Genomic DNA, 26,201 nt, shown 5'->3' with positions numbered 1-26,201 from the left:
GCAGTACTACTTTCAAGCACAACAGCCGTAATGGTTTTGATCAGTGAGTTGGTGTTCCACTCTGCAGCCATCCACTCCCAGGCCTCAAACCTGGGCCAGATCTCTTTGTGTGCAGTCCCACAAATTCCCCAGCTGGATGGCTGTTGCCTCATTTGCTTCTGGTGCCTGTAAGTAATACCGACCAACAATGTCACTAAAACTACAACAAGAATACGATTTACTTTGCGCCACAAGCTTTTTGGAACTTACAACAAACCCTAAAAGTACTTGAGACATTTACTTACCTGTAAACATTCAATTTACATGAGTTTCCATTACAGGATTGGAGTGTCTAAAGTACACAGGGGATTTTCAGCTACAGCAGAGCATGTACCATCTTCTCCCCATTTATTTCAGTTGAGAGTTGGGTGTTTTTTAGACCCTTACTGTCTTTTTATACTTTTGTTCTCTTTTTATACTACTTTTGTATAGCCATTTCTTAATTCAGGACTTTATAATACAAAATATAGTTGTCAATAAACAACGTGTGGACCTTTTATTTTATGCTCATATCTGATTAGCTGCATTACCTACCCATCTTCCTCTCCTAATTCTTAGAGTGAAGTCAGACTGCTTTGACATGTTTACCAAAGAGAGTTGGGACTAACTTGGTGGAAACCCTTAAAACACATATAGACTGGTCTTCTGAATATCTCACATGAGCATTTCAGAAACACCTCCTGTGGAAGGAATCCTGAGTGCCTTCAAGAATAGGCCAGACAGTATCAGCCCAACTATAACACCCATTGAAGTCACAACAGAGCTTGCGATAACTTCAACTGTGACTGAAAGGGGAGGCTTAAATAGCCTGTATATCGCCTCGAAGAACTCCTCTATTTCGACAAGAGCAGGCAGAAGAAGTAATGTTAACCTAGCAGGACTCCACATCTCAAGAATAGGAATTGGAAAACCTGAATACAGCAAACTTGCTTTGAGGGTGGAAGTCGGAGGTAAATTCTTAAAACAGTGTTTAGGAGGATGAGGAGGATTTAAAGGGCACGTTTACATTTTTGTGTTCACTGTACGAGTGAGGAATTCGACCATCCGCACAGTGGGGGTGCGCTTACCAGGGCGTTTTGGAAATTTTAAATGAAATTTAATGATGGTAGATCAACCTCTGGAAAATGGTTGTGGCTAATCCACACACACTTTCCTATGCTCAAAGCACGACATATGCGTAGACCCGTGTACTCTGGGTGGGCACAGCCTAAAGGCGCAGTCCCCCACTGCCATATTTAGTTGGGATCTGATGAGTACACAATGCATCTGTAGAAGGGGTAGGGCCAAACCTTCACCCTGCCATGGCCAGCCTGATTAACTGACAAAGGCCCTATGGATCCGCCCTGAACTTTTGTTGAGCCATTCAGAGAGTAACATAATTAACATACTAATAGAGTGTACTTCAAACAGGCCCACATGGGGCATGGCTGCAGAGGCTAACAAAGGAGACAAGAAACCCCAACACCCTTTCATGTGCACGGTGTCAACCTCGAACCAGCCCCCCACCCAAGTAATGATTGACAGTGAAATGGCATGTCTGGGACTGTGTGTTACAGTAGTCATCCCCTCAGGGGCCCATTCAGAAGGTACAAGTATGTTGTTTGACAGAGCCAGAAAGTCTGGTCTCGCTGCAGCTTCAAGGGAGACCTGCTGCTTTAATCAGGAACCACAGAGAGCTCCATTAACCGGAGGGACCCTTTGATCCACAACAGACAGCAAGATGGGTGGGACTTTGTATTACATGTTGTCACCCCTTCTACCTTTTACGTTGCAAAACACTCTGGTTGTGACCTCACGCATACGGACGTCTGTTGGTGGGGACCCAGGATTGGTTCATTAGCCTACACTAATCCATGTGGTCCATTTGGCTTTAAAATAGGGCAGAGCCCCTCTTTTGACAGATCGTCTACAGACTTCACAATGGGTAACAAGAAGAACTCAGCATTGGACCTTGGCTGACGGTACAGTCTGCCTTACGTCTTCCGCCAGTGAAGGAAGGCAAGAACCTCCAAGAGGGAAGTAAGATCCCTCTCCTAAACATTCCCCATGGAACAGAGGGAGAAACCAAATCTAGAGGATCCTCCCGCAGCTGCCGAACCGTTACCCAGCCAGCATACAGCGTGCCCTGCTAGCCTCTGTGGCAAGCTTCCTAGGTGGAAAGTGCCAGAGAGTCTCTGAACCAAACCAAGGACACACACTCCTTCAGCTTTGGGCTTTCCGCCTTAAAGGACAACACACAACCAGTGAAGAAGCTAGGACAAGTGCCCCAACGAGCATCTACTGTCATCCGCCTCTTAAAAGACATTTTTGAGCTAATCAAGCCCCTCGAGCTGCAACTGGCTGCACCGCTGACTGTTTTGCCGTAGTCATTAAAGCCACCTGAAGCGCCTCGACCAGTGCTTCAGAACCGCCAACCAGCACTGAGACAGCGATTCCTGACCCTGAGCCACCGTGTAGGCCAGCCTGCAGCCGTCCATTCAGCCTTGCTCGCCTAACTGGTTGTTGCACGTCTCCCATCTTAAACTCTGTCGCAGAAGCTGCAAAGCACCCTGAAAGCAACTCAACCCTGTCAAGCACCAAGAATACCTGCAGCACAAGGTATACTGTGGTTCGGTCCCACTGGCCCTTCTCTGAAGGCCCCTGTAGACATTTGCAACCCACTTTTCTTTTTCTTTTTTTTATTGTATTTAGTTAATTTAGAACTTTTAGTTTTGCGGGGTAAAGCAAGAGTGCCCACTGGCTTCGATCATTTTCAACTTATTTTTGTCTGATATTGATCGAAGTATTGAGAGTGTTCCATCTTTTCCTCCTAAAATTAACGGATCCCAATTAAGTCGGCTGCTTTATGCAGATGATATAATTTAGCTGGATGTAACTCCAATCGGCCTCCAGCGAAAATTGACCACCCTGGAAGAATATTTTAACACCATTGGGCTCTGCATTAACACATCGAAGTTGGAAAGCTTAGTGTTGGAAGATCAGAGGGGAGACAACACACGAAATCAAACAAAATTTCGATGGCACATTGGAAAAGTCACCTTGAAAAGCATACTTCAAACAAAATATTTGGGTATGCAGATCAATTACAACTTAAATGATGCACCGTGGGTTGAAAACGCCAAAATAAAATGTCGTCAACTGGCAATCCAAGCAGCCGTATTGAACAAAAAATATAGCAAATTTTCACTGCTGCCAGTCCTCGCCTTTTTAAGCAAAAGGCAGTTCCTGCTCTAATAAATGTAGCTGAATGTGCACTGGGCTGTTCTTATGACCTATGGAGTACCCTACAAAACATCTTCTGGTCAAAGATACTATGCCTGCCTAGGGGAACTCCAACAGCTTGTATTCGCCATGAGCTCAGTTTAACATCAATAAATGCAAGAGTCTGCTGGAACATGTTTAATCTCTACCGCAAGATGACTATGGGCCTCATTACGACCCAGGCGGACTTCGCGGTGCTAAATGCACCGCGAAGCATGGCGGAAAGCCGCCGATAGCGCCATGGGGGTTGGCGGATTTACCGCCCCATTCCGACCTCGGCGGAGCGGTAAATCCCCAATCCCCATTCTGCCCTTCCCCATTCCCATTTTTGCCCCATAGGGTATAATGGGAGTGGGGAAGGAGTTAATTACGCCACCGTAAAATACGGTGGCGTAATTAACAACGAGGTCCCGTAGCGCCATGGTTTTCTCCGGCTGGTAAAACCAGGCGGAGAAAACCTCCATGGCGCTACGGGAACTCGTAGTATGGCGGAGAGGTACGCCATGCACTACGCTGGCGTAATACCCTCTCCGCCAGGGTCCTAATGAGGCCCAATGAAAGATATCCTGCCGCAGTTCAAAATCCTGCAAAACCCCGGACATGGAATAGAAATCGGTGTGCTTTCTATGTGGGTAGATTGATGCAAAGAGACATTAAATGAACTTGGCATTTTTATTGATATCCTGCAAACCAACCCAAATCACGCAAAAAAAAATGCTGTGGAGACTAGACTGGATTGCAACTGGTGAACAAAGATGAAAGCATAACATAATGAAGAATGTTCCCAGTGAAAAAAGAGCAGTGAACGAAATACAAAATTACTTGATTAAACTTCCTGATCAACATCGTAGAGCACTGTATATGAAGTTTCGCATGAACTTGTTTAAGACTAGAGAAAGAGTAAGCCTTTGGTCAAAGGACGTTGAAATCACAAAGACCTGTAGACTGTGCAACTTATATGATGAAACTCTAAAACACCTCACGTTATCTTGCACAGAATTACGCATGCAGAGAACAAAGCACCTTGGAAGGTTCATGCTGCAGAGGCCAACACTAAGTGCTGAAGACTGGTGGCAGGAGTTATTTGATGAAACTGACCCTAACAATAGCCCTAACTTTCTTTTTAGAAGAGTTGCTTACTCGGCTCTCGGTAGAGTGTGACGAACTGGAAAATGTAAAGAGCTATGCGCATATGCTCAGTTCTTTTCTGTTCTGCTTGGTTAAACAAAGTGGACATGTAACGTTAATGCTGGTTACTCTTCATACTTCTCTTTCTTTTTTCTGGCTCTCTTTTGCATTGCAATACGAATTTGGCTATGATATGTTGTATATTAACATATTTGTTTACTATGATAAACTGTATTTTAAAGGTTTCTAATAAACCATTAAAATATTTTAAAAAATAACTTTTACAATTTCATTTACTTATAATACAATTATCCAACTATTACATAATCATTTCATGGATGTACTTGTACATTAGAAAATTAAAAGGCTCCTTTTACAAAAAAACAATAAAACACAATAATAAAACCTGTCCATAAAATCCTAATAAACCTCTTGTTTCAATTCCATGACAAAATCAGTTCACAATCAATGTAATCCAATTTCATCAATTTACAGCTATTTCAATCAATTTTCATGTTCTATTGTACAATTTTCCATACCCGGTAAAGTACCAAGTGTACTGTATTAGATTGTGTAGTGGAGCAGTAGATCCAAAATTCATAGGACTTAATGGTGTCATAATCGTGCACTAGGTTACCCAGAGTCGTCAGGTATAGAGGCGCTAGGCACGGACACTCATTGAGATGTTTTCCTGCTTCCATATTGTCAGGGATCTTACAAATTCACCAGTACCTTTAATGTTTGGGTAAGTTCCACTTGGAACCGCATACTGTGCGCACCGGGAGCAGATTAGTGCGCATCAGCAGCCGGAAGTTACAGGCCTCCGGATCAGTACAGAGAGACAGATAACGTTGAGGTTTCAAATAACTGTGTGTCATATGGCTCACCTGTGGGTATCCATGTAGCCGTGAAAGGTGTTCATAATTTCTAAGCCAGTTCCATTTCTTTACTCTCCTAGTAAAGGCCCCTTTGAGTACCAGGAATACATCCACGACCACATCACTATATTGCCCGGGTGATTGGGCGTTAGCCCCTCAGGTCCTTCTGATATTATTTTGGGTTTCTCCATATCCCACATTAGAGAAAGGGATGCATGAGCGCTGGGTTCCCTACTACACACTTCAGATCAATAAACCTCTCTAGAAAAGGGACATTTCCACTCAACTAATCGAGGGTGGCCTGCGCCTGACCCACAGACCAGGTCAGCTTCCCTGGGATATCATCCTGTTTTCTGCCATTCAATGTCCAACTTCCAATCTCTCAGGAACCCCAACCACCTACGACCTCTAGCATTTACCTCATCAATCACCATTTTCCTCTCTACCTCAAGGTTCTTGAACCGCCCGGACGATGAGTGCTTCCCACAACTGGCGTGCAGGTCCCCTCTCAGCAGAATACAGCCTGTCAATGGGTTTTTCACCCAATCAGTAATAATGGTGTCTACTCCCCACCACCGCCCTGGGATCGCACACATTGATTATTAACAGACGGTTTATTGTACAGGACTCGTTCCAAGTTATTCCAACTGCAAGAACGCTGCCTTCCAAATCAACTGGGGTTATTTTACTGGAGTTGTAGGTCTGCTTTACCTCAGTAATTAAACCCCCAAACAGCCTCCCTTTGGGACCCTTTTTTGCTGGCATAGCGTAAATAACGAATCCATCTACATGGAAATTCATTGTAAGCCACGTTTCTCGCAGCATAAACACAATATGTTCAAATAAATAATCTTGGGAGGAACCCTTACCCAGAAACTGCGAATGGCCTCTAGTGTTCTAGGAGGCCAAAGAGAATTTTCAATTTTAACCACCCGATGCCCAGGTTAGTATGCCTTTCAGCCACCTCCACCCCTTTTCATAATCAATATGATCAGGGGCCTTTGCAGTGTTAACTATGGCCGAACCCTATTTTGGGATTTTTGTCCCAGTACAACAGAGTTCGCAGCGGGGCCCCTCTCCACTGGTGGGGATAGCTTGATCCAATTCGAACCCTAAAAACTCAATTGAGTTATGCTGTGGTCTAATAAGGGAAGCCGCCATAGGAAGGCAGCAATGGATCCGAGCCATACTACCCCTTGCCAGCTTCATACGTTCAATACATTCAAAATCATAAGAGTTTAACAATCACAATGATGGTAATTTTGCAAAGGTCCTCAAAAAGTTATGATCGATTCACATGCCCCCCCACCCCCCGACTGCCTGTTTCTGCTGATGGATAGTACACATATGTCCAAAACTGTGAGTTCAACTAAAGGCTGAGCGACCATAAGTGATACAGACACAGGGCATTCAGCACCCGCCACAATGGGCAGTCTTGGTTTGGTAAGGTCTTTGGCAGGTTGAACATTTTGGCCATCCTCCAACACCTCTAAATCTGTCCCACTTGCATCGTTGCCCCTTAGAAGCCAGCTGGTCAATGATCTTTCCTGCTGGGATTGCCTCTTCTTTTTACATAATGCCATTTTCCTAGTTTTTGGACTTTTGGGCTTATGTTTAAGGACAGTAACAATTGTAGAATTCAAGGGATGTATTAGGTAGTCTCGGGGTGCAGCATCTGTCTCACGTTTCCTGATCTGCACCCTCTTTAGTCTTGCAATTTTCCATATTTGTTTTTGGCTTTTATACGTGAGAGGGGATTGAATCGAACCACCCGAAGGGCGTTGGGACATCTCCAGGTCCTGAGAGGTACAACAATAGGCATATTGGGAACGGGCATTTGCACTGACTCATTAGAAGTACTGTATGTCCAACTTTTTTTAAATTGATTGGGACAAAATAGAGGCAAAACTTTGGAAACGAACCTTCGGCCTCCCGAATTCTGTCCCAATAGTTTCCATACGGTACGAACTAGGTCTGACATCACTCTTGGCCTGGCTTGAATGGAAATGGATAACATTGTACAGACTGATCCTTGAGCCCCCTCTGTCGTCGTTATACAAAGATGTGGCTATACAACTGCAGAAGGGAGACAATAGATTCTTGAATAAACTAAGGGACAGAGGTAACGAGATACTAGCTCAAGCAGATTCTGGGTTAGAAACTCTGGTTCAAAATCCATCACCTTCACGGACAATATGTGATAAACCAAGATCTTTTTTACCTTCTTATCTAAGGAACTTTCTGGATCCAAGAACCAGGGTTGATTTCCTTAGATTGAGATTAAAAATCCTACCTACTTTAGAAATATTACATATTCGAGATAAGGAATCTTTTCCGAGTGATATCTGTCAGGAGTGTGACCTGAAGTTGAAGCATACCACCCACCATTTACTAATGGTCTGCCCAGGGAACTGGGATTTAAGGCTTCTTAGATTCAAAAGATCTGTTCATAAGGTCGAGTCCTTGGAAACCTGTGTGTTTTGGGAAAGAATGTCAGCAGGAAATTAATTGTCTTTGACAGCCAAAGTGGTAAAGGTCCTGAATGTTCTAAAGCTCACCAGCCGTAACATAATTGATTAGAGGAATCAAAGAAAGGAAAACATCTTCATCTTTTTTCTTTTCTATTTGGTATATTGTTTCTTTGTGTATGTACAAGAGTGATTCCTTTATTGATATATTGATTTCTCAGAGTCGATTGCTGATACTTTCACCCTTGATGTCTGGCTACTTGTTTCTCATGTATGATTCATTTTAGGAATGTATAGGTTTTGTGCTATGTTTGGTAATATCTTTGTTTGTTTCCTCTTTTTTATAGTTGATATGTTTTAACTTTGTTAGGAATTGCGAAATTCCTTTTTTTTCTCTTCTTCTGTTTCTTTTTCGTTTTTTTCCACTGATGTTGTCTTTTTAGAAAAATGAATGTGTAAAAAGTCAGGATTTTGTTTCTTTTTGGCTACAAAACAATAAAAAATTAAAAACATTTTAAAAAAAAAAAAGTACTGATATTTAAACCCATAGAGACCGGAATACTAATTGCTCTCATGGAGGACTGCAGCTTGGCTAAAACCTCACTTTGTCTTTTTACATCTTCATGAATACGGCCACATAGTTTTAGAAGAATTTTAATTGCGAAATTTAGGACATCCAGGGAGAGGTCACTGCCTGTGTAGGTCAACTCCTCTTGCCTTGGTACGCAGTTGGTAATTACCACCTCCAATGACTCACACCTCAGTGTCTTGATGGGTAGGGTCCCGATTTGTCTCACGGTCATTGCCAGAAGGCAAAAATCCCATCGAGAACACCTGCAGGGTGGACGACAACCGCTGTGAAGCCTCCACAACTGGGGCGTGGGGGGGCGGCCAAAGTGGAAATATTCAGCCCATTGTGTACAAGTACGTATGCAGTCTCCGTAGGGGCGGCTTCACAATGGCAAAGTGCTCAATTTCGTAAACAATAGCATCATTTTAACAGAGAGTTGTCGTCGATGTCACCAAAGGACCCATTAGACGCTATACTGGCTTCGCCCAATTGGTTGAGCCCCTCTGTGATTAACTGGTCATTATCATCCTGGCGTCTAGTTGCTCTGGTCACACACCCAGGTTTAGAGGGCTTGAATTATGCCGTGATGTGCCCCACAGCCACCTCTCTTTCCTGTGAACGAGAAGGGTAGGGCACATTAGGGGGAGGCTGCACCTGGGGAACTGCCCTTTCCACAGTACATGGAGTTGGTAGCTCTCGATTATCGTCTCTCTTATATCCATTGCTCTTCCCATAGGGCTTTCCCTTTCGGGTATTGTGGGTTGTGAGTCTCCCCAGGATTTTACCTGGCATCTTAGCGTGCAGGAAATCGAAAATTCGAATAGCACAATCACGACCCAAATGAATAACGTGAAGAGTCAACAGTATCCGGCAATAACGGACAGACAACACAACTTTATATTGTAGTACCTGTAGTGGCTGATCCAGGACGTGCGCACTGGGGAGTACGTGCACCTCCAACACTGTGTTGGAGGTGCACATAGTAGTGCACCTCCAACACAATGTGCACCACTATGCTCACAAAATAACCAGTCCAAGATCGTTGCTGACAGTTCAATAAGCCCCCAGTCCCCTAGGAGCCCGAGGAACATGATGAACACTCTGCAACACTCTGTGTCGGGCTATGGCTTTTGGACACTCAGATTCCAACAGCTCGCTCAGCTCAGTCCACACGATGAACGCTCCTCGCCACATTCTGCGACGCTCCACGTCGGGCAATGGCTTTTGGACACTCGGATTTCCGGCACCAACAAGGAAAAGTTTAGGCAGACTCCAATAGCTCGCTCAGCTCAGTCCACACAACTCATTGCTCCCTTTGTGCTGAAACCAAGTATCCTTGAACTATTTTCATTATTTACTATACCGACTAACCTGTCAGAATCCAGAGTGCACCTTTTTCCTTCTTTGAAACCGTCTGTCCTCTGCATTCCTTTACAGGGTGGGTTGTATTTCATAGTATGCTAGAACTGTCTGTTATGATTATAATAAAGTAGATATTTGTATACAACCTTGATTGGACAGTCCCTTTTATCATTGGGTAATAATTGTATTTTCTATGTGTTGCAACTAACCAACGATCAACGACCTTTCAGAGATAAGCCTGCCGTTCCATCCACATTGCCAAAATTGGACAAGGAGGTTTATAATTTGCTTTTGATTCCACTCTGTTCGTATCCCTTCTGGTGTACTAGAGGTGTTGGGCTGATTGATGGTTTAGAAACCGATATTCATCCCAGGACCACTGGTGCCCTGGAGGTTGATTCGTCACAGTATGCACTTATGAGCATCAGCAATCCGCCAATGGTTTTGCCACCTAGGGATTGGCCAGTACTTCTCTGGTGCAGGGAACGATGGCCTGTCAATATTGATGAAGGGCCAAAGCACCCTTCAAATCTCTCACATCACCTTCGTAGCATTTTCTGAGAGGAGTCACAGGACCCAAAGTCATGCGTGGGTCCCAAACAACACTTGCAATGGTGCTGAAAGCTTGCATGTACTTTTTCCACCTACAAAACTTATAATGATTGTACCTAGAGGGTTTTGGTGGCAGCATTGAGTACAATAATTAAATTACAAATATGACATGAGTACAGTTATTTTTCAAACAATGTTGAACTCTGAGCCATACATCTACAAAGTGAATTGAAGGGGAACAGTCATTGGAGGCACTGGTGGTGACTTTATATAAAATGACATTGGCTATGCATAGACTAAATAAAACTGCCTGGCAAGGTGACTGAACTATTTTTCAATTTTTCGATCTCATCTGCAACTGAAACACATGTATAAAGATGAGGAATCTGCAAGGAAAAAGCATCCAATAGAAATGATATTTCACTCAAAGTGTTGCTATGGACTTAAGTGGGAATAAATAGTTATTCTGCAATTCTGGCCTACATAAAAGTTATTCCTTTGATTTCTTACATAATATCTGATAACAGTAAACATGCCTAACACATTATGCCCTCTATAAACTAACAGCCTTATTTTGAGTTTGGCACTATAACTTTTGGTAATACCTCGAACTTGATTTATTGTTACTGCATGCAGTAAATAGCAGGGTACCCCGAAAACTGCACGACTCCCAAGTAATGCAGACCTTTCTCTAATTCTTTATTTTGGAGTCCAATATCATTCAATGGCATTCAGTATTTACCACATGTGGTAATTCCCCTATGCATTAATGCTTTTGTGGGGGTAAGTCATTTCACTCCACACAAAATCAGGTGTCAAAACTCTGAATTTGGCAGAGTGGCAATTACAGGATGCTTTACCCCTACCGCCATACACGTAATTAATTCCTTGGTGTTAGATTGCTGGGTACATTTGTGATCTACGGCAGGCTGCATACACTGTACTAAATATTTCATAGTAAATCACACTTTACAGCACAAATAAGTTACTGTCTAAACAAAGTGAAAAAAGTGCATTACCAGGAGCATTTTGCTGCGGTATCGTCCCTGATCCATAAAGTGATAAAATAGAGTCTTTTGAGAGTTGTTTTTTTGCTGATTCCTCCGATTTCACAGTTTTGTCAGTGAACAGGTCCATGTCCACAGGTGCTCCAGGTTCAGTGGTTGTTGTTGCATTAGTGGATGTGCCCTGTAAAATAGATGCAATATGAAATAAGACGAACAAGGGCAATTATGATTATACAATGGCTGTATTTGCAATTATTAAAGCATAAATAACACATAACTTGATGAAATGCCTGTAAAAGGATCAAATGTAAGAACGAGTGTGTGCTGTGTTATTGTGAAATGAGACGCGTCCTGAACAATACAAAAATTACTAGCAAACATCCTCGTTCTGTGTATTAAACAACGACAATAATATACAGTATATATTCATTTATGACAGATCAGACATATGGTCCATATGCCTAATTGAACATAACACAATCATATACTACATGTACCAAGTGCCAACACACGTTTCGAGCATTCAGCTCATTCTCAGGGCACACAAATTTCATGATGTTTGTATAAGTGATTATACAACTGTATGATTCAAGATAGATTTCCTTTATCATGAACTTCAAATACAAAGCTTACAGTAATATTCTTATGCATTTCAATATTCATTCCAAGTTTATTTATGGTCCTTACATTAGTCTATTCCTCTCTGATCAAAAGATTTATAAAGGAAACGCAATCAAGAGTTTTAGAGTTGTGTATTCACTTATGCTAACATCTCGAGATTTGCATGCCCTGAGGAAGATGTGATAAATCGAGGGAATTTGTCCCTTCTCCCCAAAGAGGAGCTCCCCCCATGAGGCTAGGGAGGCGAGCCTGCTCCCAAACACCCTCCCTAGGGGTCAAGGGAAGTGGGACCTCACCAGAAGAGACTCCCCCTTTGGGGACAACAACTTCCGTTCCTTTGAGGAACTTCCTAAGCCATTTCCCATGGTGGCATATATGGGACTATCAGATATGCAGAACACTATTGAAGCCAGAGATTAGGCAAGAGCCAAAACTGAAATAGAAAATGCAAGCAAGAAAGAACATCGGTCTCTTAAAGGAGAGACTTCTATTTAACTGAGATGAGTAGAATGATGAACAGAGAGAAGGAGGAGGAACAGCACTCACCAATGCGTAGTGAAGTCCACAGAGGGAGCGGAGAGCATACGAAGGGGAAGCCCACCGGCGCTGTGACACCTGTGAGAGGGGGAGCTGAGGAGAGCCGTCGAGTATGTGACTTTCAGAAGTGGACTAATCGCGAGAGCAAGACACCGGAGGCCCAGCGTTTACATGCAGTGAGGAGAGAGGGAGACAGGAATCCTAATCCTGGTGGTAGTGTGACCACAAAGAATTTGTGGTGGGCAACGTGTCCATACAATGATGCCAACGCCACTAGTCCTAGGGAGAGAGAGGACTGAGAGCGGGGCACTGACCGAGTTGGCGAGACAGAGAACCAAAGCAAATAACGCTAATGCAAGCAACTGCAGGCCCCGGTGACGTTCTCCTGGAGAGTCAGAGGGAAATGGGAGAATGCGAGCACCACAAGTCCATCGGCGAATCATTATAAAGCAGGAGAAACACGTCCAATTTGACGAGACACTGAATTTGAAGTTGATGAAGTGGAACTGTACTAATGTGAGAAAGAGGTTAACAAATAAACCCGAAAGAGGAGCACACATACCCAGGGAAGAGGGGAAAATACCCAATAACCCAAGAAGAAAAGAGTGGAGAATATCAGAGAGAGACTTATATGAATACCAAGAGAAGTTAAGGGAACTATTTAAGGGAAAAGATATTCAGAGTCAACATCCAGAGGAAAGGAGAACACTAAGAGCCAAGACAGTATATCCAAACTAAGAAGCTATATGTTACTGAACTCAAACCTGAGAAGAAGCAAGAGACCAAAAAGCAGGGTATTGGAAAAGTATCCCTAAAGAGGGAGGAAGACCCAACGACATTATAGAGTGTCAAGAACTGATACAGAAAGTGATAAGAGACTATTTAAAAATAGCCTACTAACAAGAGGTCCTGAAGGGAAGGAGAAATTATAAGTTACTCACCATAGTGACTAACATAGACCCCTTTCCTCCATACTGTGTGGACGTCCCTTCCTAGGGACGGGAGACAGAACCTTTTTCACCAGAAAAAACCTTCTTCCCTTTAGAGGCGCGTGGGGGTGCGGCCCTCGGAGCATGTGCTATCCTGACTACGCCCACCGGCGCCACACCTCAGTCCCCATTGATGCGTCGCCAATATTTAACATTGCCTAATGACACCAGTATTATTAGGGGGGGGGGAGGATGGTGGGACGTATGGAGGAAAGGGGTCTGACTAAGGTACGTTAGTCAATACGGTCAGTAACTTATAATTACTCTTACGTCCAATGCCCTTTCCTCCTTACTGCATGATTACAATGGAATCTAGCCCCAGGGTGGAGATGAGAACCTCCTTAAGAAAACAGATTCCTTAGAACCGCCTGTCCGAACACTGCTGCTGACTTAGAGCCAGCATCCAAACAGTAATGCTTGCAGAAGGCCAAGGGGGTGGGGGGGGGCCAGGTGGCCGCCCTGCTTATGACCTGCCACGGAACCTGCCGTTGGAATGTAATGGCCGTGGCCTTGAGCCTGACTGCGTGGGCGTGCATGTTAGAAGGATGTGGCTTGTGCTGCCCCACATAGGCCTCCTTGATGGCCAAAACCATCCAGCATGCAATAGATGGCTTGGATGCTTGATACCCAGGCCTTGACCCCCCGAAGGTGACAAAACAGTGCGTCTGACTTGTAGAAGCCCTTGGTCCTGTCTAGATAGAATTCCAGAGCGCGTATGACATTCAGACAGTGCAAAACCGTCTGAGGCTTGTCCTTAAGGTCAGCAAAAAAAATATGTAAGACTATTTCCTCGTTTAGATGGAAAGCAGAGGGTACCTTAGGTAAGAACGCGGGGTGTGTCCGCAGAACCATCTTTTCCTTGCAAAAGGTAATATAGAGCTCTGAGGCCACCAGAGCATGAATCTTGCTGACTCGACGAGCAGAGGTGAGCCCCACCAGCAGAGCTGTCGTCATGGTGACCAGCCTGGTGTCCGCAGACACCATTGGCTCGAACGGCTTGTGAGCCAAGATGCCCAACACTGCATTGAGATCCCACACGGGGTGTGGTCTTTTGATGGGCGGGTAGAGTCTGACGAGGCCCGTCAAATGTCTCTTGACTATTAGGTTGGAGGGGAAGACCTCCTCTGAATTTCTGTAGGCTCCTATGGCTGCCAAATACATGCGGTATTTGTCGACCTGCACGCCTACGTAAGCGAGGTGCGCAGAGAAGGAGAGCATGCTGTCCAACGTGCACGTAAAGGGGTCGATCTCCTTAGAGTCCGCCCAGGACAGAACCTAGTCCATTTACCTTTGTACAGGCTCCTAGTAGCCTTGCTCCTGACATCCTGAATGATCTCTAGATTAGTTTGTGATGGGCTAAGGTGCTTCAGCGTGACCTGCTCAGGAACCACGCTGCTAGGGCTCATTTCCTAGGCGAGGGGGGGATGTCCTTGCCCCCCTGTTGCACGAGCAGATGAGCTGTGTCACGATCCATGCCCTGACCCACTCAGGTATAACAGCCCCCTGGCATCAGTGGGGCTAAAGCCCTCCACATTGGCCCCAAGGGCCTTAAAACTCCATCAGAAACATGCATGGTGCCAGGCTCATTATCAGGAATAAAGCAATACCAGTTGTGGACCTTAATCCAACATGAAGGCCTATTACACAGCTCAGTTCTTTAGAACCAAGCCATGCGGTCTAGTGTTTTGGGTGTGGCTGGGTTTGAAACTACTTGGCCTGGAACTACTTTACCTGGGCTATTTAAACCACACCAAAACAGCAGAACACACTTTGTGTTATTTTGCACTTCTGCAGCGTAACACTCACTGTGTCCAGCTCCTGCTCATCTGCTTCTCCGGCGGCCCGATCCTGAAGCCCTAGATCCACATTCAATTAATAACCTGGAAGAACAAGAACAGCATTAGCGAGCAAGAACACTTACCTGTGAAGTAGTTCGCTGCAACCTGCAAAGGTAAAGAAACAAGGACAGCAATAATAACAATTCTTACCTGGGTAAGCAGTGAGTCCTTGCAGCACCCTACGCTTCTCTTACCTCGCCCATCTCCGGGTTTCACCGCAACCTGCAAGGGAGAAAGAACAAGGTCAGCATTAACAAAGCACTTACCTGGGCAAGCAGCGCTTCGAAAGCTCATCACTCCAGAATATCACCGCAACCTGTACAAAGAGAAGAGAACACAGGTTAGCAATTAACACCAATAAACAGCGCAGCGCTCCACGCATCAATAACTCACTGTGGTCTTCGCCATCGGCGCAGCAACTCCGAGATCGCAACCATCCCTGTGAAAACAAGAAGAGACATTGTTAGGGAACAGCATAGTGGAGCAAGACGCCGGAAGACAGAGAAACCAGAGGGAAAGAAAGAGACCGAATAAAGACGGAAAAGACATAATAACTCACCTGGAAGACAGCAAGCAGAGTTGGAGTCACAGCCGGTCTGGACCTGACATAAGGGCACACAGACCAGTGAAGCAACTAGGTCCACGTAACGCCCACACCAACCACGCGCCCCTGCACAGAGACGCAGGACGGAGAGTTCACCGCACAATAACCCCAAGGGAGGGGATTTGGACCAGAGGGAGGTGGGAGTCCACCCATCACAGAACCAGTGTCTTAACCCTCCATTCTCCTGTTATAGGCGCTACCCAACGTCTGTCACCATAACCAAGCAGACAGGGGTCCGGGATAGCGCTTAGACCTCCATCCAGTATCGTGTGGAGCCCCCATGGATACCAGGTGAGCATAACAGCTGTACCCAACGGAAGGTGAATGGGTGGTCTGTCCGATAGGCTGAGAAGCTCCGAGAACCATGGTCTTGCAGGACAACACAGAGCTATTAGAATGATGTTGAGGTGGCATGATTCCTTTATCTTGCAAATCACCCTGTGATCATGCCATTCCACTGTATCTGGAATGAGTTATCCAGGGAGCCGGGGCCCTATTGCTGTCAGGACGTGAACTGATGGCACTTCGTGTTGTCCTAGGAGGCAAAAAGATACACCCGAGGAAGCCCCCATCTGCTGAAGATCTCCAGCAGCACCTGGTTGTTCAGTTTCCACTCGTAAATTTCCGCCCCCAGTATGCTGAGCCTGTACACTCCCAGGTTGGACTCCCCGGAAGGAGGATGGCCCTCAGGTAGATGTTGTTCTCCAGGGCCCATTCTCACATGCTGATCGCTAGGCTTCACAGTGGAGGAGACCTGGTCCCACCCTGCTTGTTGATATAGTACATTCTGGTGGAGTTGTCGGTCTGGATGAGGATGACCTTGCCCCCAACGAGTGGTAGGAAAGCTTTCAGTGCTAACCAGATGGCTTTCAGCTCCAGCCAATTGATATGGGACTCCTGCTCCTGCCGGGCCCAGACCCCATGCACCCTGTGGCTGTCTAGAATGGCCCCCCAGCCTTCGATGAGTCAGTCGTAATAGTGACCGGCAGAGCCGGCTGCCGGAAGGGCTTGCCCGTCCGTAGGTTGCTGTCCCTGGACCACCATGTGAGGTCCCAGTTGAGAGAAGGAGGAATGTTGACCAGCTCCGCTTGGGAGCCCCACTCCTGATTCCAAGACTCTGAATTGCAGCTGTAATCTCCTCATCCCGAGTCTCGTGTGGGGTACGGCCAGTAGGACCGCTGCCATGAGTCCTAACACATGCTGGTACCACAAGGCCGAAGTCACTTGTCAGGTGAGGAAGTGAGTAGTGGTCCTCTTGATGGCCGTTATCTTGTCCTCCGAGGGAAAAACTCTCTCAGAGCTCGTATCGCATATGAGGCCCAGGAAAGTCAGTCCCTGCGTAGGCTGCAGCTGAGACTTTTTGAGGTTGAGCAAAAAATCCCAGGTTGTGGAGGGTGCTTATAAGGGCAGAGGAAGTGTGGTGCACCGCCTCTGGAGAATGGTCCCTGATGAGCCAGTCGTCCGGGTATGGGTAGAGATGTTGGCCCTGGGTCCTGAGGAGGGTTGCCACTGCATTCATGAGTCTGGTAAACACCCTCGGAACTGAGATGAGGCCGAAGGATGGCACCTTGTATTGGAAATGGCAGCCCATTATCCTGAACCGCAGGAAGGAATGATGCGGCTGCGGAATAGGGACGCGTAGAGGGAGCACATGCAGTCCCCCCTGAACAATGTCTCTGCAATGAATGCTGGCGTAACCATCTTGAATTTTTGAAGAAGGAGGGAGAGGTTGATGGTGGAAAGGTCCAGCACAACTCTCGGGCCAGCCTGGTTCTTCTTCTGTATGGTGAAAATCCTGGAACAGAAGCCCAATCCTCGCTAGGAGGCTGGGACTTCTTCCACTGCCTGGCTCTCGACAAGCAACCAAACCTCTGCCAACAGAGTTGCTGTTCCAATCTGTGGGAGTGGAGGGGAGGTGAGGAATGGATCGGTAAGCGGTACCCCGTGGATGCTACAGAGAGGATCCAGGGGTCCCCGAAATTCTGACGCAAGAACTGCACATGAAGGGCAAGCCTGCCCCCCACGGCAGACACGTGGTCCCGAAGGGGCGCGTCACGCCTTCTTTTCCTCTGAGGCGGTTGCGGAGGAGGGGGACTGGAGGGGGACTGGAAAAAGCCATCCCCCCCCTTTGTTGTTTGCGCCGGTGTTGACTCAGCGAACGGTCAGGCTGCCTGGATCTCCGCTCTTGGAAGCCGCAGAACCCTCTGAACGTCCGCCCCTTGTCGGGCCGTTGATGTGACTGGGTGTACGCCTTGGGCATGGCCTTTGTAAGGATAAAGACTTTGCAGTTTGAAAACTCTTTCTTTTTAGCTAGTTCTTCATCAGTGGTGGAGTGGAATAGGTCCCCATCTTCGAATCAAAGGTCCAATATGCGTTCCTGGACGTCCGGATTAAATTTAGTAGCACAGAGCCAGGACGTCCTTCTCTTGTCTGTGGCGATGCATACGGCCCGGCCAGAGGTGACGATGTCCATGCACCATCATTTTAGCCTCTGCCAGTCCCACCTTGAAACGTGACTGGCTCTGTGCCAGAGGTTCTGGAAGGAAGTCGGCTATTTCCCGCCAAAGCCTCTGGTTAATGGCTGCCAGCATGGCATTCGCGTTAGCCTGACGAAGATGTAGCAAAGCGTTTGAATAAAACTTCTTCCCGTACGCCTCCAAGATCTTCTCCTCCTTGCTTAGCCGTACCGAGGACGTGGTGGCCAAGGATGAGGTGGCCGCGGACGACTGAGGCTTTGAGTAGAGTGATGCCGTAGCAATCACAGAAGAGTGTAGTTGAGGGTGGGCCTACAGCAAGAATGTATCCCCCTCCATTTGCCTGTACTGGGCGTCCAGGCGTCGATTGACCGGCTGGACTGAGTGGGGGTTGAGCCACCTCTTTTTAGCCAGTGCGACAATGTCCTTTTGCATTGGACTCCCTGTTCTAGCCGAGGGGCATAGAGTGAGGACCTCGGCGAGCACTCCTGCCTCTGGTTGCTCGACTTCGGGCTGTGGAAGGCCCAGGTACTCTGCCAGACCTGCAAGTCATTTGTGGAAGGCCTTGGCTGACGAGGGTGTGTCGGGGTCTTCTTCCTCGTCTGTGTCCACCTGGGCGTCCGGCTAGGACGGCGTGGGAGAAGGAGTGCTGGGTGCCGAGGGCTGAGGTGTGGAGGCCATAGCCGGAGGCTGCAGCGGAGGCTGGTACAGAACCACCTGAAATGTGGGAAGCAGGGTAGCCGGCGCGAGCAGTGGAGGCTGCAACCTGTCCTCGCAGGCTGGTGGGGTGGCAGGTGATATTGACGGAATCGTGGGCGGCTGCTGAGGGCGGTGCTTATTCTGTCTCGTTGGTTGCAGCGGGAACCTGTCCTGCGCTGCTGAGGATAAGCTGTAGGCCACATACCTGGTTGATCTCAGTCCCACCTTGTAACTCATTCACCCACCTGCTCAGTTGCTCTGGGAGGTATCGCAAAAGCGGTCATCTTGTTTGGCGCATCAGCCATCTTGTCGAGCTGCATGCCATGTGCTAAAGCCGTGGTGCTTGGCTCACTTGACGGTGGAGCATGAGCCCTGCCCTACACCTAAAGCCGATGCCTGGTAGGCGTGTCGCCCTCGGCAAAGTCGCCGGTAGTGCTGCGTGTAGGCGCCCCCTCGGCCATGTTGCCGGAGCACAGGCGTACCCCCAGTAAAAGAACCTTCCAGTCCCTCAGTACTGTCTTCGGGAGGATCTACTGACCCCTCGGCCTGGCGGCCGGTCGCTGAATTAGTCTGGGGACTCGTGCTAGTATGAGAATCTGAGAGGTTCCTCCCGCTCAGGCGTTTCCTTGGGAAGGTGTCACCCTTACCGGGGTGCGTTGGAAAAGAGCGGCCCTACCTTGGGTCTTGATTGATGCTTGAAGAAGTCCTTCAGGTCCTATGGAGGGGAACTCTCGAAGAGCTCCCTCAACCTAGCCAGTCTATTCTTCAGGGAACGCAAAAAGAGTGAATTGCACGAAGTACAACCTTCCCATCTATGGTCGGGGCCAAGGCAGCGGAGGCAAAGAGCATGGGGATCTGACGTAGGGAAGAGTCCCTCGCAGGCTGGACACCTGCTGAAGCCCGCTGAAGTCGACATGCGCCGGGGAGGAGCGTGGCGCCAGAGGACCGAAAACCTGATTGATAAAAGAAGACAAAAAGACAGAAGAAAGTGTCTGGGGAAGAGCGTGTGGTATTACATGGCCGAAGTCAAACCCACGAACGCTGGTGAAATCAGCCCGTTCCCGTTGACGCAGAGTCAGGGGACTGCTGTGTGGCACCGGTGGCCGGAGTCAGGGTAGTGCATGAGCTCAGGGCCGCACCCCCGCGCGCCTCTAACTTTAAAGGGGAAGAAGGTTTTTTCTGGTGAAAAAGGTTCTGTCTCCCGTCCCTAGGAAGGGACGTCCATGCAGTATGGAGGAAAGGGGATGGGACAAAGAATAATATTGCCATAACATAATCAGGAGGAGGGAGGCATCCCCCTGATCTTATCTAAGTTGGTAAGAATAGTGGTAGGGTTAGCTAGACTCTTTTTTTGATGGCAGACTGATTCATTTTTAGACTTCCTGACCACTGACGAGCACCTTAGTTATTTATGTAGGCTGGCAACACCTGTGTAGCAATAGGGAAAGATAGGCCTTTTACTTATTATTTAATAAATAACTAGTGGAAATGTCATCACAGTGGTTGCATCCTCCTTCTGACCCGCCACAATCAGCAGAATGCTTGGAACATGGGTTGGCGCTTGGAACATGTGTTGGCACTTGGTACATGTAGTATAAGCCTGTGTTGTGTTCAATTGGGTGTATGGAGCATATGCTGATTTGCAATAAATGAATACATACTAAATATTATTGTAGTTGTTTGACACACAGAACAAGGAAGTACGATAGTAAATTTGGAACTGTTCAGGATGCAGTGTTTCATTCGACAGTAACACAGCACACAATATGTTCTCACTAGGAGGATCCTATGGGGTGAGGGGAGGGGCTCGCTATTGTCAGATGTAACAATACTGAACTTCCAATTGATGCTAAAGACACCGGGTGCTAAACTGTAAGAACCTCCCCTATCTTTAGGTATTTCATTGAAATGTATGAACTATGACAACATTAGAGACGAGCCACGGAGTGAACTGAAATGTCATAACGATATTATTAGATGCACCATTATCTGTTCCAAATACACATACAACAAAATAACAGTGTCTTCCTGTAACGATCTTACATGTACACATTTAATTCCCCACAAGACTAATCTATCATGCACTTTAGTTTGTGACATTCTTCAACCAGTAACCAGTCAATTCTGACAAAACTATCCTCCACTGTCTTAGCGGAGGCCCTTCTATAATATGTTTCCTTACCGCCTGTGATCGGTTTTTAACCAATAGAACACTGGCTTTATTGCCAATGACTGCTCTAGTTTAGTTACGCGTCTAAGTATATTCTTTGCACTACTCATAGTGATTTTGTCACATGAAATACACAAGTTTCAGGCAAAATGTCTTTGGTTAGTTAAATCCATATCGACATATCATGGAATAAATACTGCTGATACAGATGAGGATTCCTATTCCTATGAACATTTTCTAAATTACAACTGTTCTCACAATTGCAACAACAGGAAACTGGCTCAAAACTGAACAGTATCAGCAATGCCATAGGTCTTTTTTGAACTATAGTAAAATGTAGAGTATTATTTCCAATCCTCAGAATTGTCTTTTTGCAGACTCAAAAACACTAAACAGTATATGAAAGAAGATCCACCTTTCATTGTCAGTGGACATGTGCAGAGGCAGTACTAGATCTATTAGGTATTTTCCTTAGCAAAACAGAACTTATTTATTCAACTGCATCGTAGATCACCAGCATTCCCTTTAAAAGAATTCAGTACTTGTAGGCTCTTTTCCAGCTGTGAGCATTAGCCATCTGCTTATGGAAAGATGTCCAACTTAACTGCCTCCTGTTAGAATTATACAACCCTGTTTTACCCACACAGAATGTATGTTAAGCCACTCAAAAGAAGAAAAGTGTAATATGGACTATTGCACATTTCTACATTTTATGTTTCCAACGAAAAACAGATTATACATACAGATTTCATAACATCTATACTGAGCATACTGGATGCAAAATAACACACCACTCCTTCAAACAAGATGATTGGCCTTTTCAGTATCGAAATTTATTACAACAGGGTATGTGTAATATCTTAGTACATGAACATGTATTTAGTGAACACATTTATATGTAATTGTGGGACAGTGATGTAATAGAAGAGGGAATATAGAATGTGGAACCCTGGAGAAAGGACGCTGATCTGAGGGAACTGAGAGAGGAACTGTTAGCTGTGGTGGAGCCGGTGGGTTTATCTATGGATCTTAAATAAACCAATGTATCTACAATACTGTGAGCCAATACTTCAGTGGCGACGAGGATGGGATGTTGTTTGGCTTAGAACAACAAACCCACCGAATAGCTGTTCATTCACACTGGATTTACCACTACCTACAAGCCAGGTAACGTTGGTCACCAATTGGAATAAACTGAACCCCAGGAAAACCACAATTGACCAGATTGTGAAGTCAAAAGACTGAAGAGCAGAAACTAACCCACTACCTGTGTGAAGGATCAAGTGCAGAACATAATTCATGAAGGCCAGGAATCTGCAATCACAAGTGCCACTTTAAAAAAAAAAGCCAAGGAAGTTTACTTGGACACAACTGTCTTCAATAGACCAACGCTTGCACAGCTCCTGAATAACACTGCATGTAATTACCATCAAACCATAAAGCATACTGAAGTATTGGCTCACACAGTATTGTAGATAAATTGGTTTTAAGATGCATAGATAAACAGTTCCTCTCTCAGTTCCATCAGATCAACATCCTTTCACCTGGGTTCCACATTCTATATAGCTAGGGCATCGGTGAACGGTGTTCCCAATATCTGAAAAGTAGAAATAATTTACTATTAGGGAAAAAAGCAAGTGGATTTAGGAGGCTTGAGGCCTCACCCAAGAGTGCTGGTGAAATCGGTCCGCTCCTGTCGACACGTAAAAGGTGACTGGGGTGTGGCGCCGGTGGGCCGGGTGAAGGTAGCCTGCGCCCCCGCGTGCATACATATTTAAAGGGAAGGTGTTTTGTCTGGTGAAAAAGGGTTCCGTTCCGGTCCCTCGCGTCGACGCCCATTGAGGATGGAGGAAAGGGGGCAGGGCATCGGAGTAAGAGGTGGTGGAGAGAAAGGACCCAAGCTGAACCTGGGAGGGTAGGTCAAAGAGGAAGGAGGTCAGCCACACCAGGGGCCTGATCTGTGATACCTAGGGTCTTGAAGAGACAATTAATCAGGATGGTGTGGTTGACTGTGTAAAATGCAGCAAAAAGGTCAAGGAGAATGAGGGCAGAGGGGGAGCTGGAGTCAAGCTTAGAGAGTAGGTCTTCGCAGATGTTCTGGAGAGCGGTTCCTGTGCCTCTTGCTGCTCTGAAGCCAAACTATTGGTCATGGAGACAACCAACAGATTCAATGTGGAGGGTTAGCTGGGAGATAGCCAACTTCTCCACGAGTTTGCCTAGGAAAGGGGTGATGGAGATCGGCAATAGTTTGCCAGAATGGAGGGGTCGGCAGAAGGCTTTTTTAGCAGAGGGGAGTGATTGAGAAGGCACAGGAAGGAACCAATGTCGAAGGAGCGATTACAGAAATTGGCCAACGCTGGAGAGAGAGAGAGACAATTTTGTCCTTAATGGATCTGGAGGAGCAGGGGGTCACATGTTTGGATGAGACTTTCATAGACCGGACATGTCTAGAAACATCAGGTGTTTATGAAATATGTGACCCCCCCCAAAACATCCAAAACCGGGCCCATCAGCAGAGGGAATACTGCGAGACTTCCAGGGCTCGCCCATACTTCTTCCAGAAAGGATATGATATTTATAACCCGCCTGTACACAAGTGTTTCTAGACACGAGGGACATAAGGGATAACGTAGAAGTCACAGAACACAATCGGCAAAATGTTTTCAAAGTGAACACAGGTCTAGCAATTCTTGTGACTTCTGGTCACACTGGACCAGCATAACAGCAGACCTATGGGTTCTAGAGATAGTGAATGGATTGGACATTGAATAAACAGGCATTTGAATACAAATATTTAGCGTGTGCTCTTAAGAGCTGCTTGATAATATACTTCTGGTGAGGAAATATGACACATTTATTTCCAGTTATATATTTAAGGTAGCTCAACAGCGTTGTTTAATGTCAAAATTGGAACTATAGTTATACAGAGAGATTTTCTGACAACAGAAGACTAGCTTGTGCATCTTGATTTTAATAAACCATGCAAAAGGTTAATCTCCCCGCAGTTCTCTTACCGAGAATCGCGGGATGCCGCAGTGAACAGCCAAATTGCCAGCTGAAACAAGCAGGACCCTAAAGGAGTTATTCCAGCTGTCTGTGAGTACATCCATGCCAGGGGTACCCACCCAGACCTACATATGTCAGCAGTGTCGTCACGGAGCTGCACACCGATTGGAATCCCAACAAATATCAAAGTTATAGACTAATTAACAGGGTCCGATACAAATGAATACACTTAATCTCACTTGCTGTAAATAATAACACAATTTGCAAACACAAGCCTAGAAAAAACCACAGGATTGGCGAAACAAAACAAGCATGTGCGCCAAAAGTTATTGTTAATTGTCTCACAAGTCACCCGTTTGAATGTTTGTAAATATGCGATATGAGGGAAATTCCCTGGTTGTTTGATTAATAAACCAGACACTGACGACACCCATTCAGAAGTGCATTTCACTTTTTCTAAACAAGACAGAGTACAGAGCGCACAGCTGAGGGGAGATTAACCTTTCGCATTGCATATTCACCTAACTGTTAAGGTGGTACAGTCTTATCTCCCCGTCCCGGTTGCTGCCAGTGACTCAGTAACTTCAATAGACTGATACACACCCCAGGGTTGGCGCAAACGCAATTGGCCACACCGACTCACACAAACCTAACGCTATTTATTTTAATAAAGCCTACTTTACGGGGCATATAGTACACCAACACAGCAGTCTTCAATTTTTCTGTTTTCTTGCCTACGCTTTGGTCTCTCATTGGCTCTTTAGTGTTTTACCATCATTTTGCAGCCAGTTGCTGCCTTTTTGAGAGCAGGAGGAATAGGCTTATTAACATACGGCAACATTGTCGTCACATCAACTTTATTTGGTACACTACATAAACTATTACATATACCAAAAACTGATTGCCTGATTGTGGGCAAAACTGCAGAGAAATGTATAATACTTTATGCACTACTGTGAGGGACCGGAGGGGGGGGGGTCTGTACTTCCGCTCTCTATTTGGTAGAGGAGAGGCATAGAGGACCAAGCTTCTCAATAAGGTAGCAATGGACGAGCAATCAAGGCCGAGCTTCTCGGGAGGTGATGCGCGCTTGTTCTTAAGTACAGTGTAGTCCCCACGCTCCTACAAAGGAATGTCCGCACACTGTATCAGTTAAAACACAGTCTTTATATAATTTATATTCAAGGTTATATACAACATCATGATAACGGACTTTGTACTCGGTTATTGATAATGGCAAATATACAGTTCTACGTGGTACCACAATTACTATTAGATCTCTTTAAAGTGCATCAACTGTATGGTTAAATGGCACACAAATCAGTTCGTAAAGGAGACCAACCATAGAGGTAAGAGGAAAGCAGTTGATAAGAACAATTGGCAGAAATACTGGTCACTACCGTTAAACACAGTTCTGTGTGGAGATCCCCCCCCCACCTGGGCAACCTGTAGAATAAAGATACAAGCCCAGTCCATATATTGTTCACAAGAGACTTCCCAATAGTTCTGCAACCCCAAAGTACCTGGCGTTGTAGCGTTCCCTGTTGGAGAATCGACGGCCCTTCTTGAGTGTCCTCCCTTTAAGGCAGGAGTCACGGGTCGTCGAACGTCCGACAGAGGAAAGGGTGAGCAACGACGGTGAAGTGGCAGCGTCGTTCCTAGCGGTGCTGCTCGTTGACGGGGAAGCGTAAACGTCCTGCAAGGAAGAGGCGTGCGGGGCACCTCGGTGTCGATAGTTCTGGGCCGCAAAGATTTTGAAGAACTGTGGCCCAGCAAGGGTGGCGAGTCGTCGGCGTCTCTGTGGTCTTTGGGCGTCGGGAAACACACCAGTGGATGCTCCTCGGCACGTCGACGGTCAGGCCTTCACCAGCGGGATAAGACAGCGGCGATGCAGACGAGAGCGTCCTTGGATTTTGAAAGTTCTTAAGCAAACGGAGCACCGCGGCTCCAGTCGGCGACGGCGGTCGTCGACAGTGGCAGACAACCGTCCGGGTGCT

At 46.2% G+C, this 26,201-nt stretch overlaps 1 protein-coding gene across 2 annotated transcripts in view; it reads right to left on the bottom strand.

The window, feature by feature from the left end:
• Positions 1-26,201, bottom strand: part of SMAP1 (small ArfGAP 1) — a 1,420,305-nt gene that overhangs the window by 116,880 nt on the left and 1,277,224 nt on the right. For both annotated transcript variants that reach the window (XM_069606218.1, XM_069606219.1), the window contains one exon: positions 11,279-11,447. In XM_069606218.1, coding sequence (XP_069462319.1) covers positions 11,279-11,447 — 169 coding nt within the window. The remainder of the gene's footprint in view (positions 1-11,278; positions 11,448-26,201) is intronic.

The sequence above is a fragment of the Ambystoma mexicanum genome, chromosome 4p (genome assembly GCF_040938575.1).
Source record: "Ambystoma mexicanum isolate Mex_15411 chromosome 4p, UKY_AmexF1_1, whole genome shotgun sequence".
Taxonomy (NCBI): Eukaryota; Metazoa; Chordata; class Amphibia; order Caudata; family Ambystomatidae; genus Ambystoma; species Ambystoma mexicanum.
Note: the sequence above shows the minus strand (reverse complement) of the source record. Positions and strands in the feature narration are given on the sequence as shown.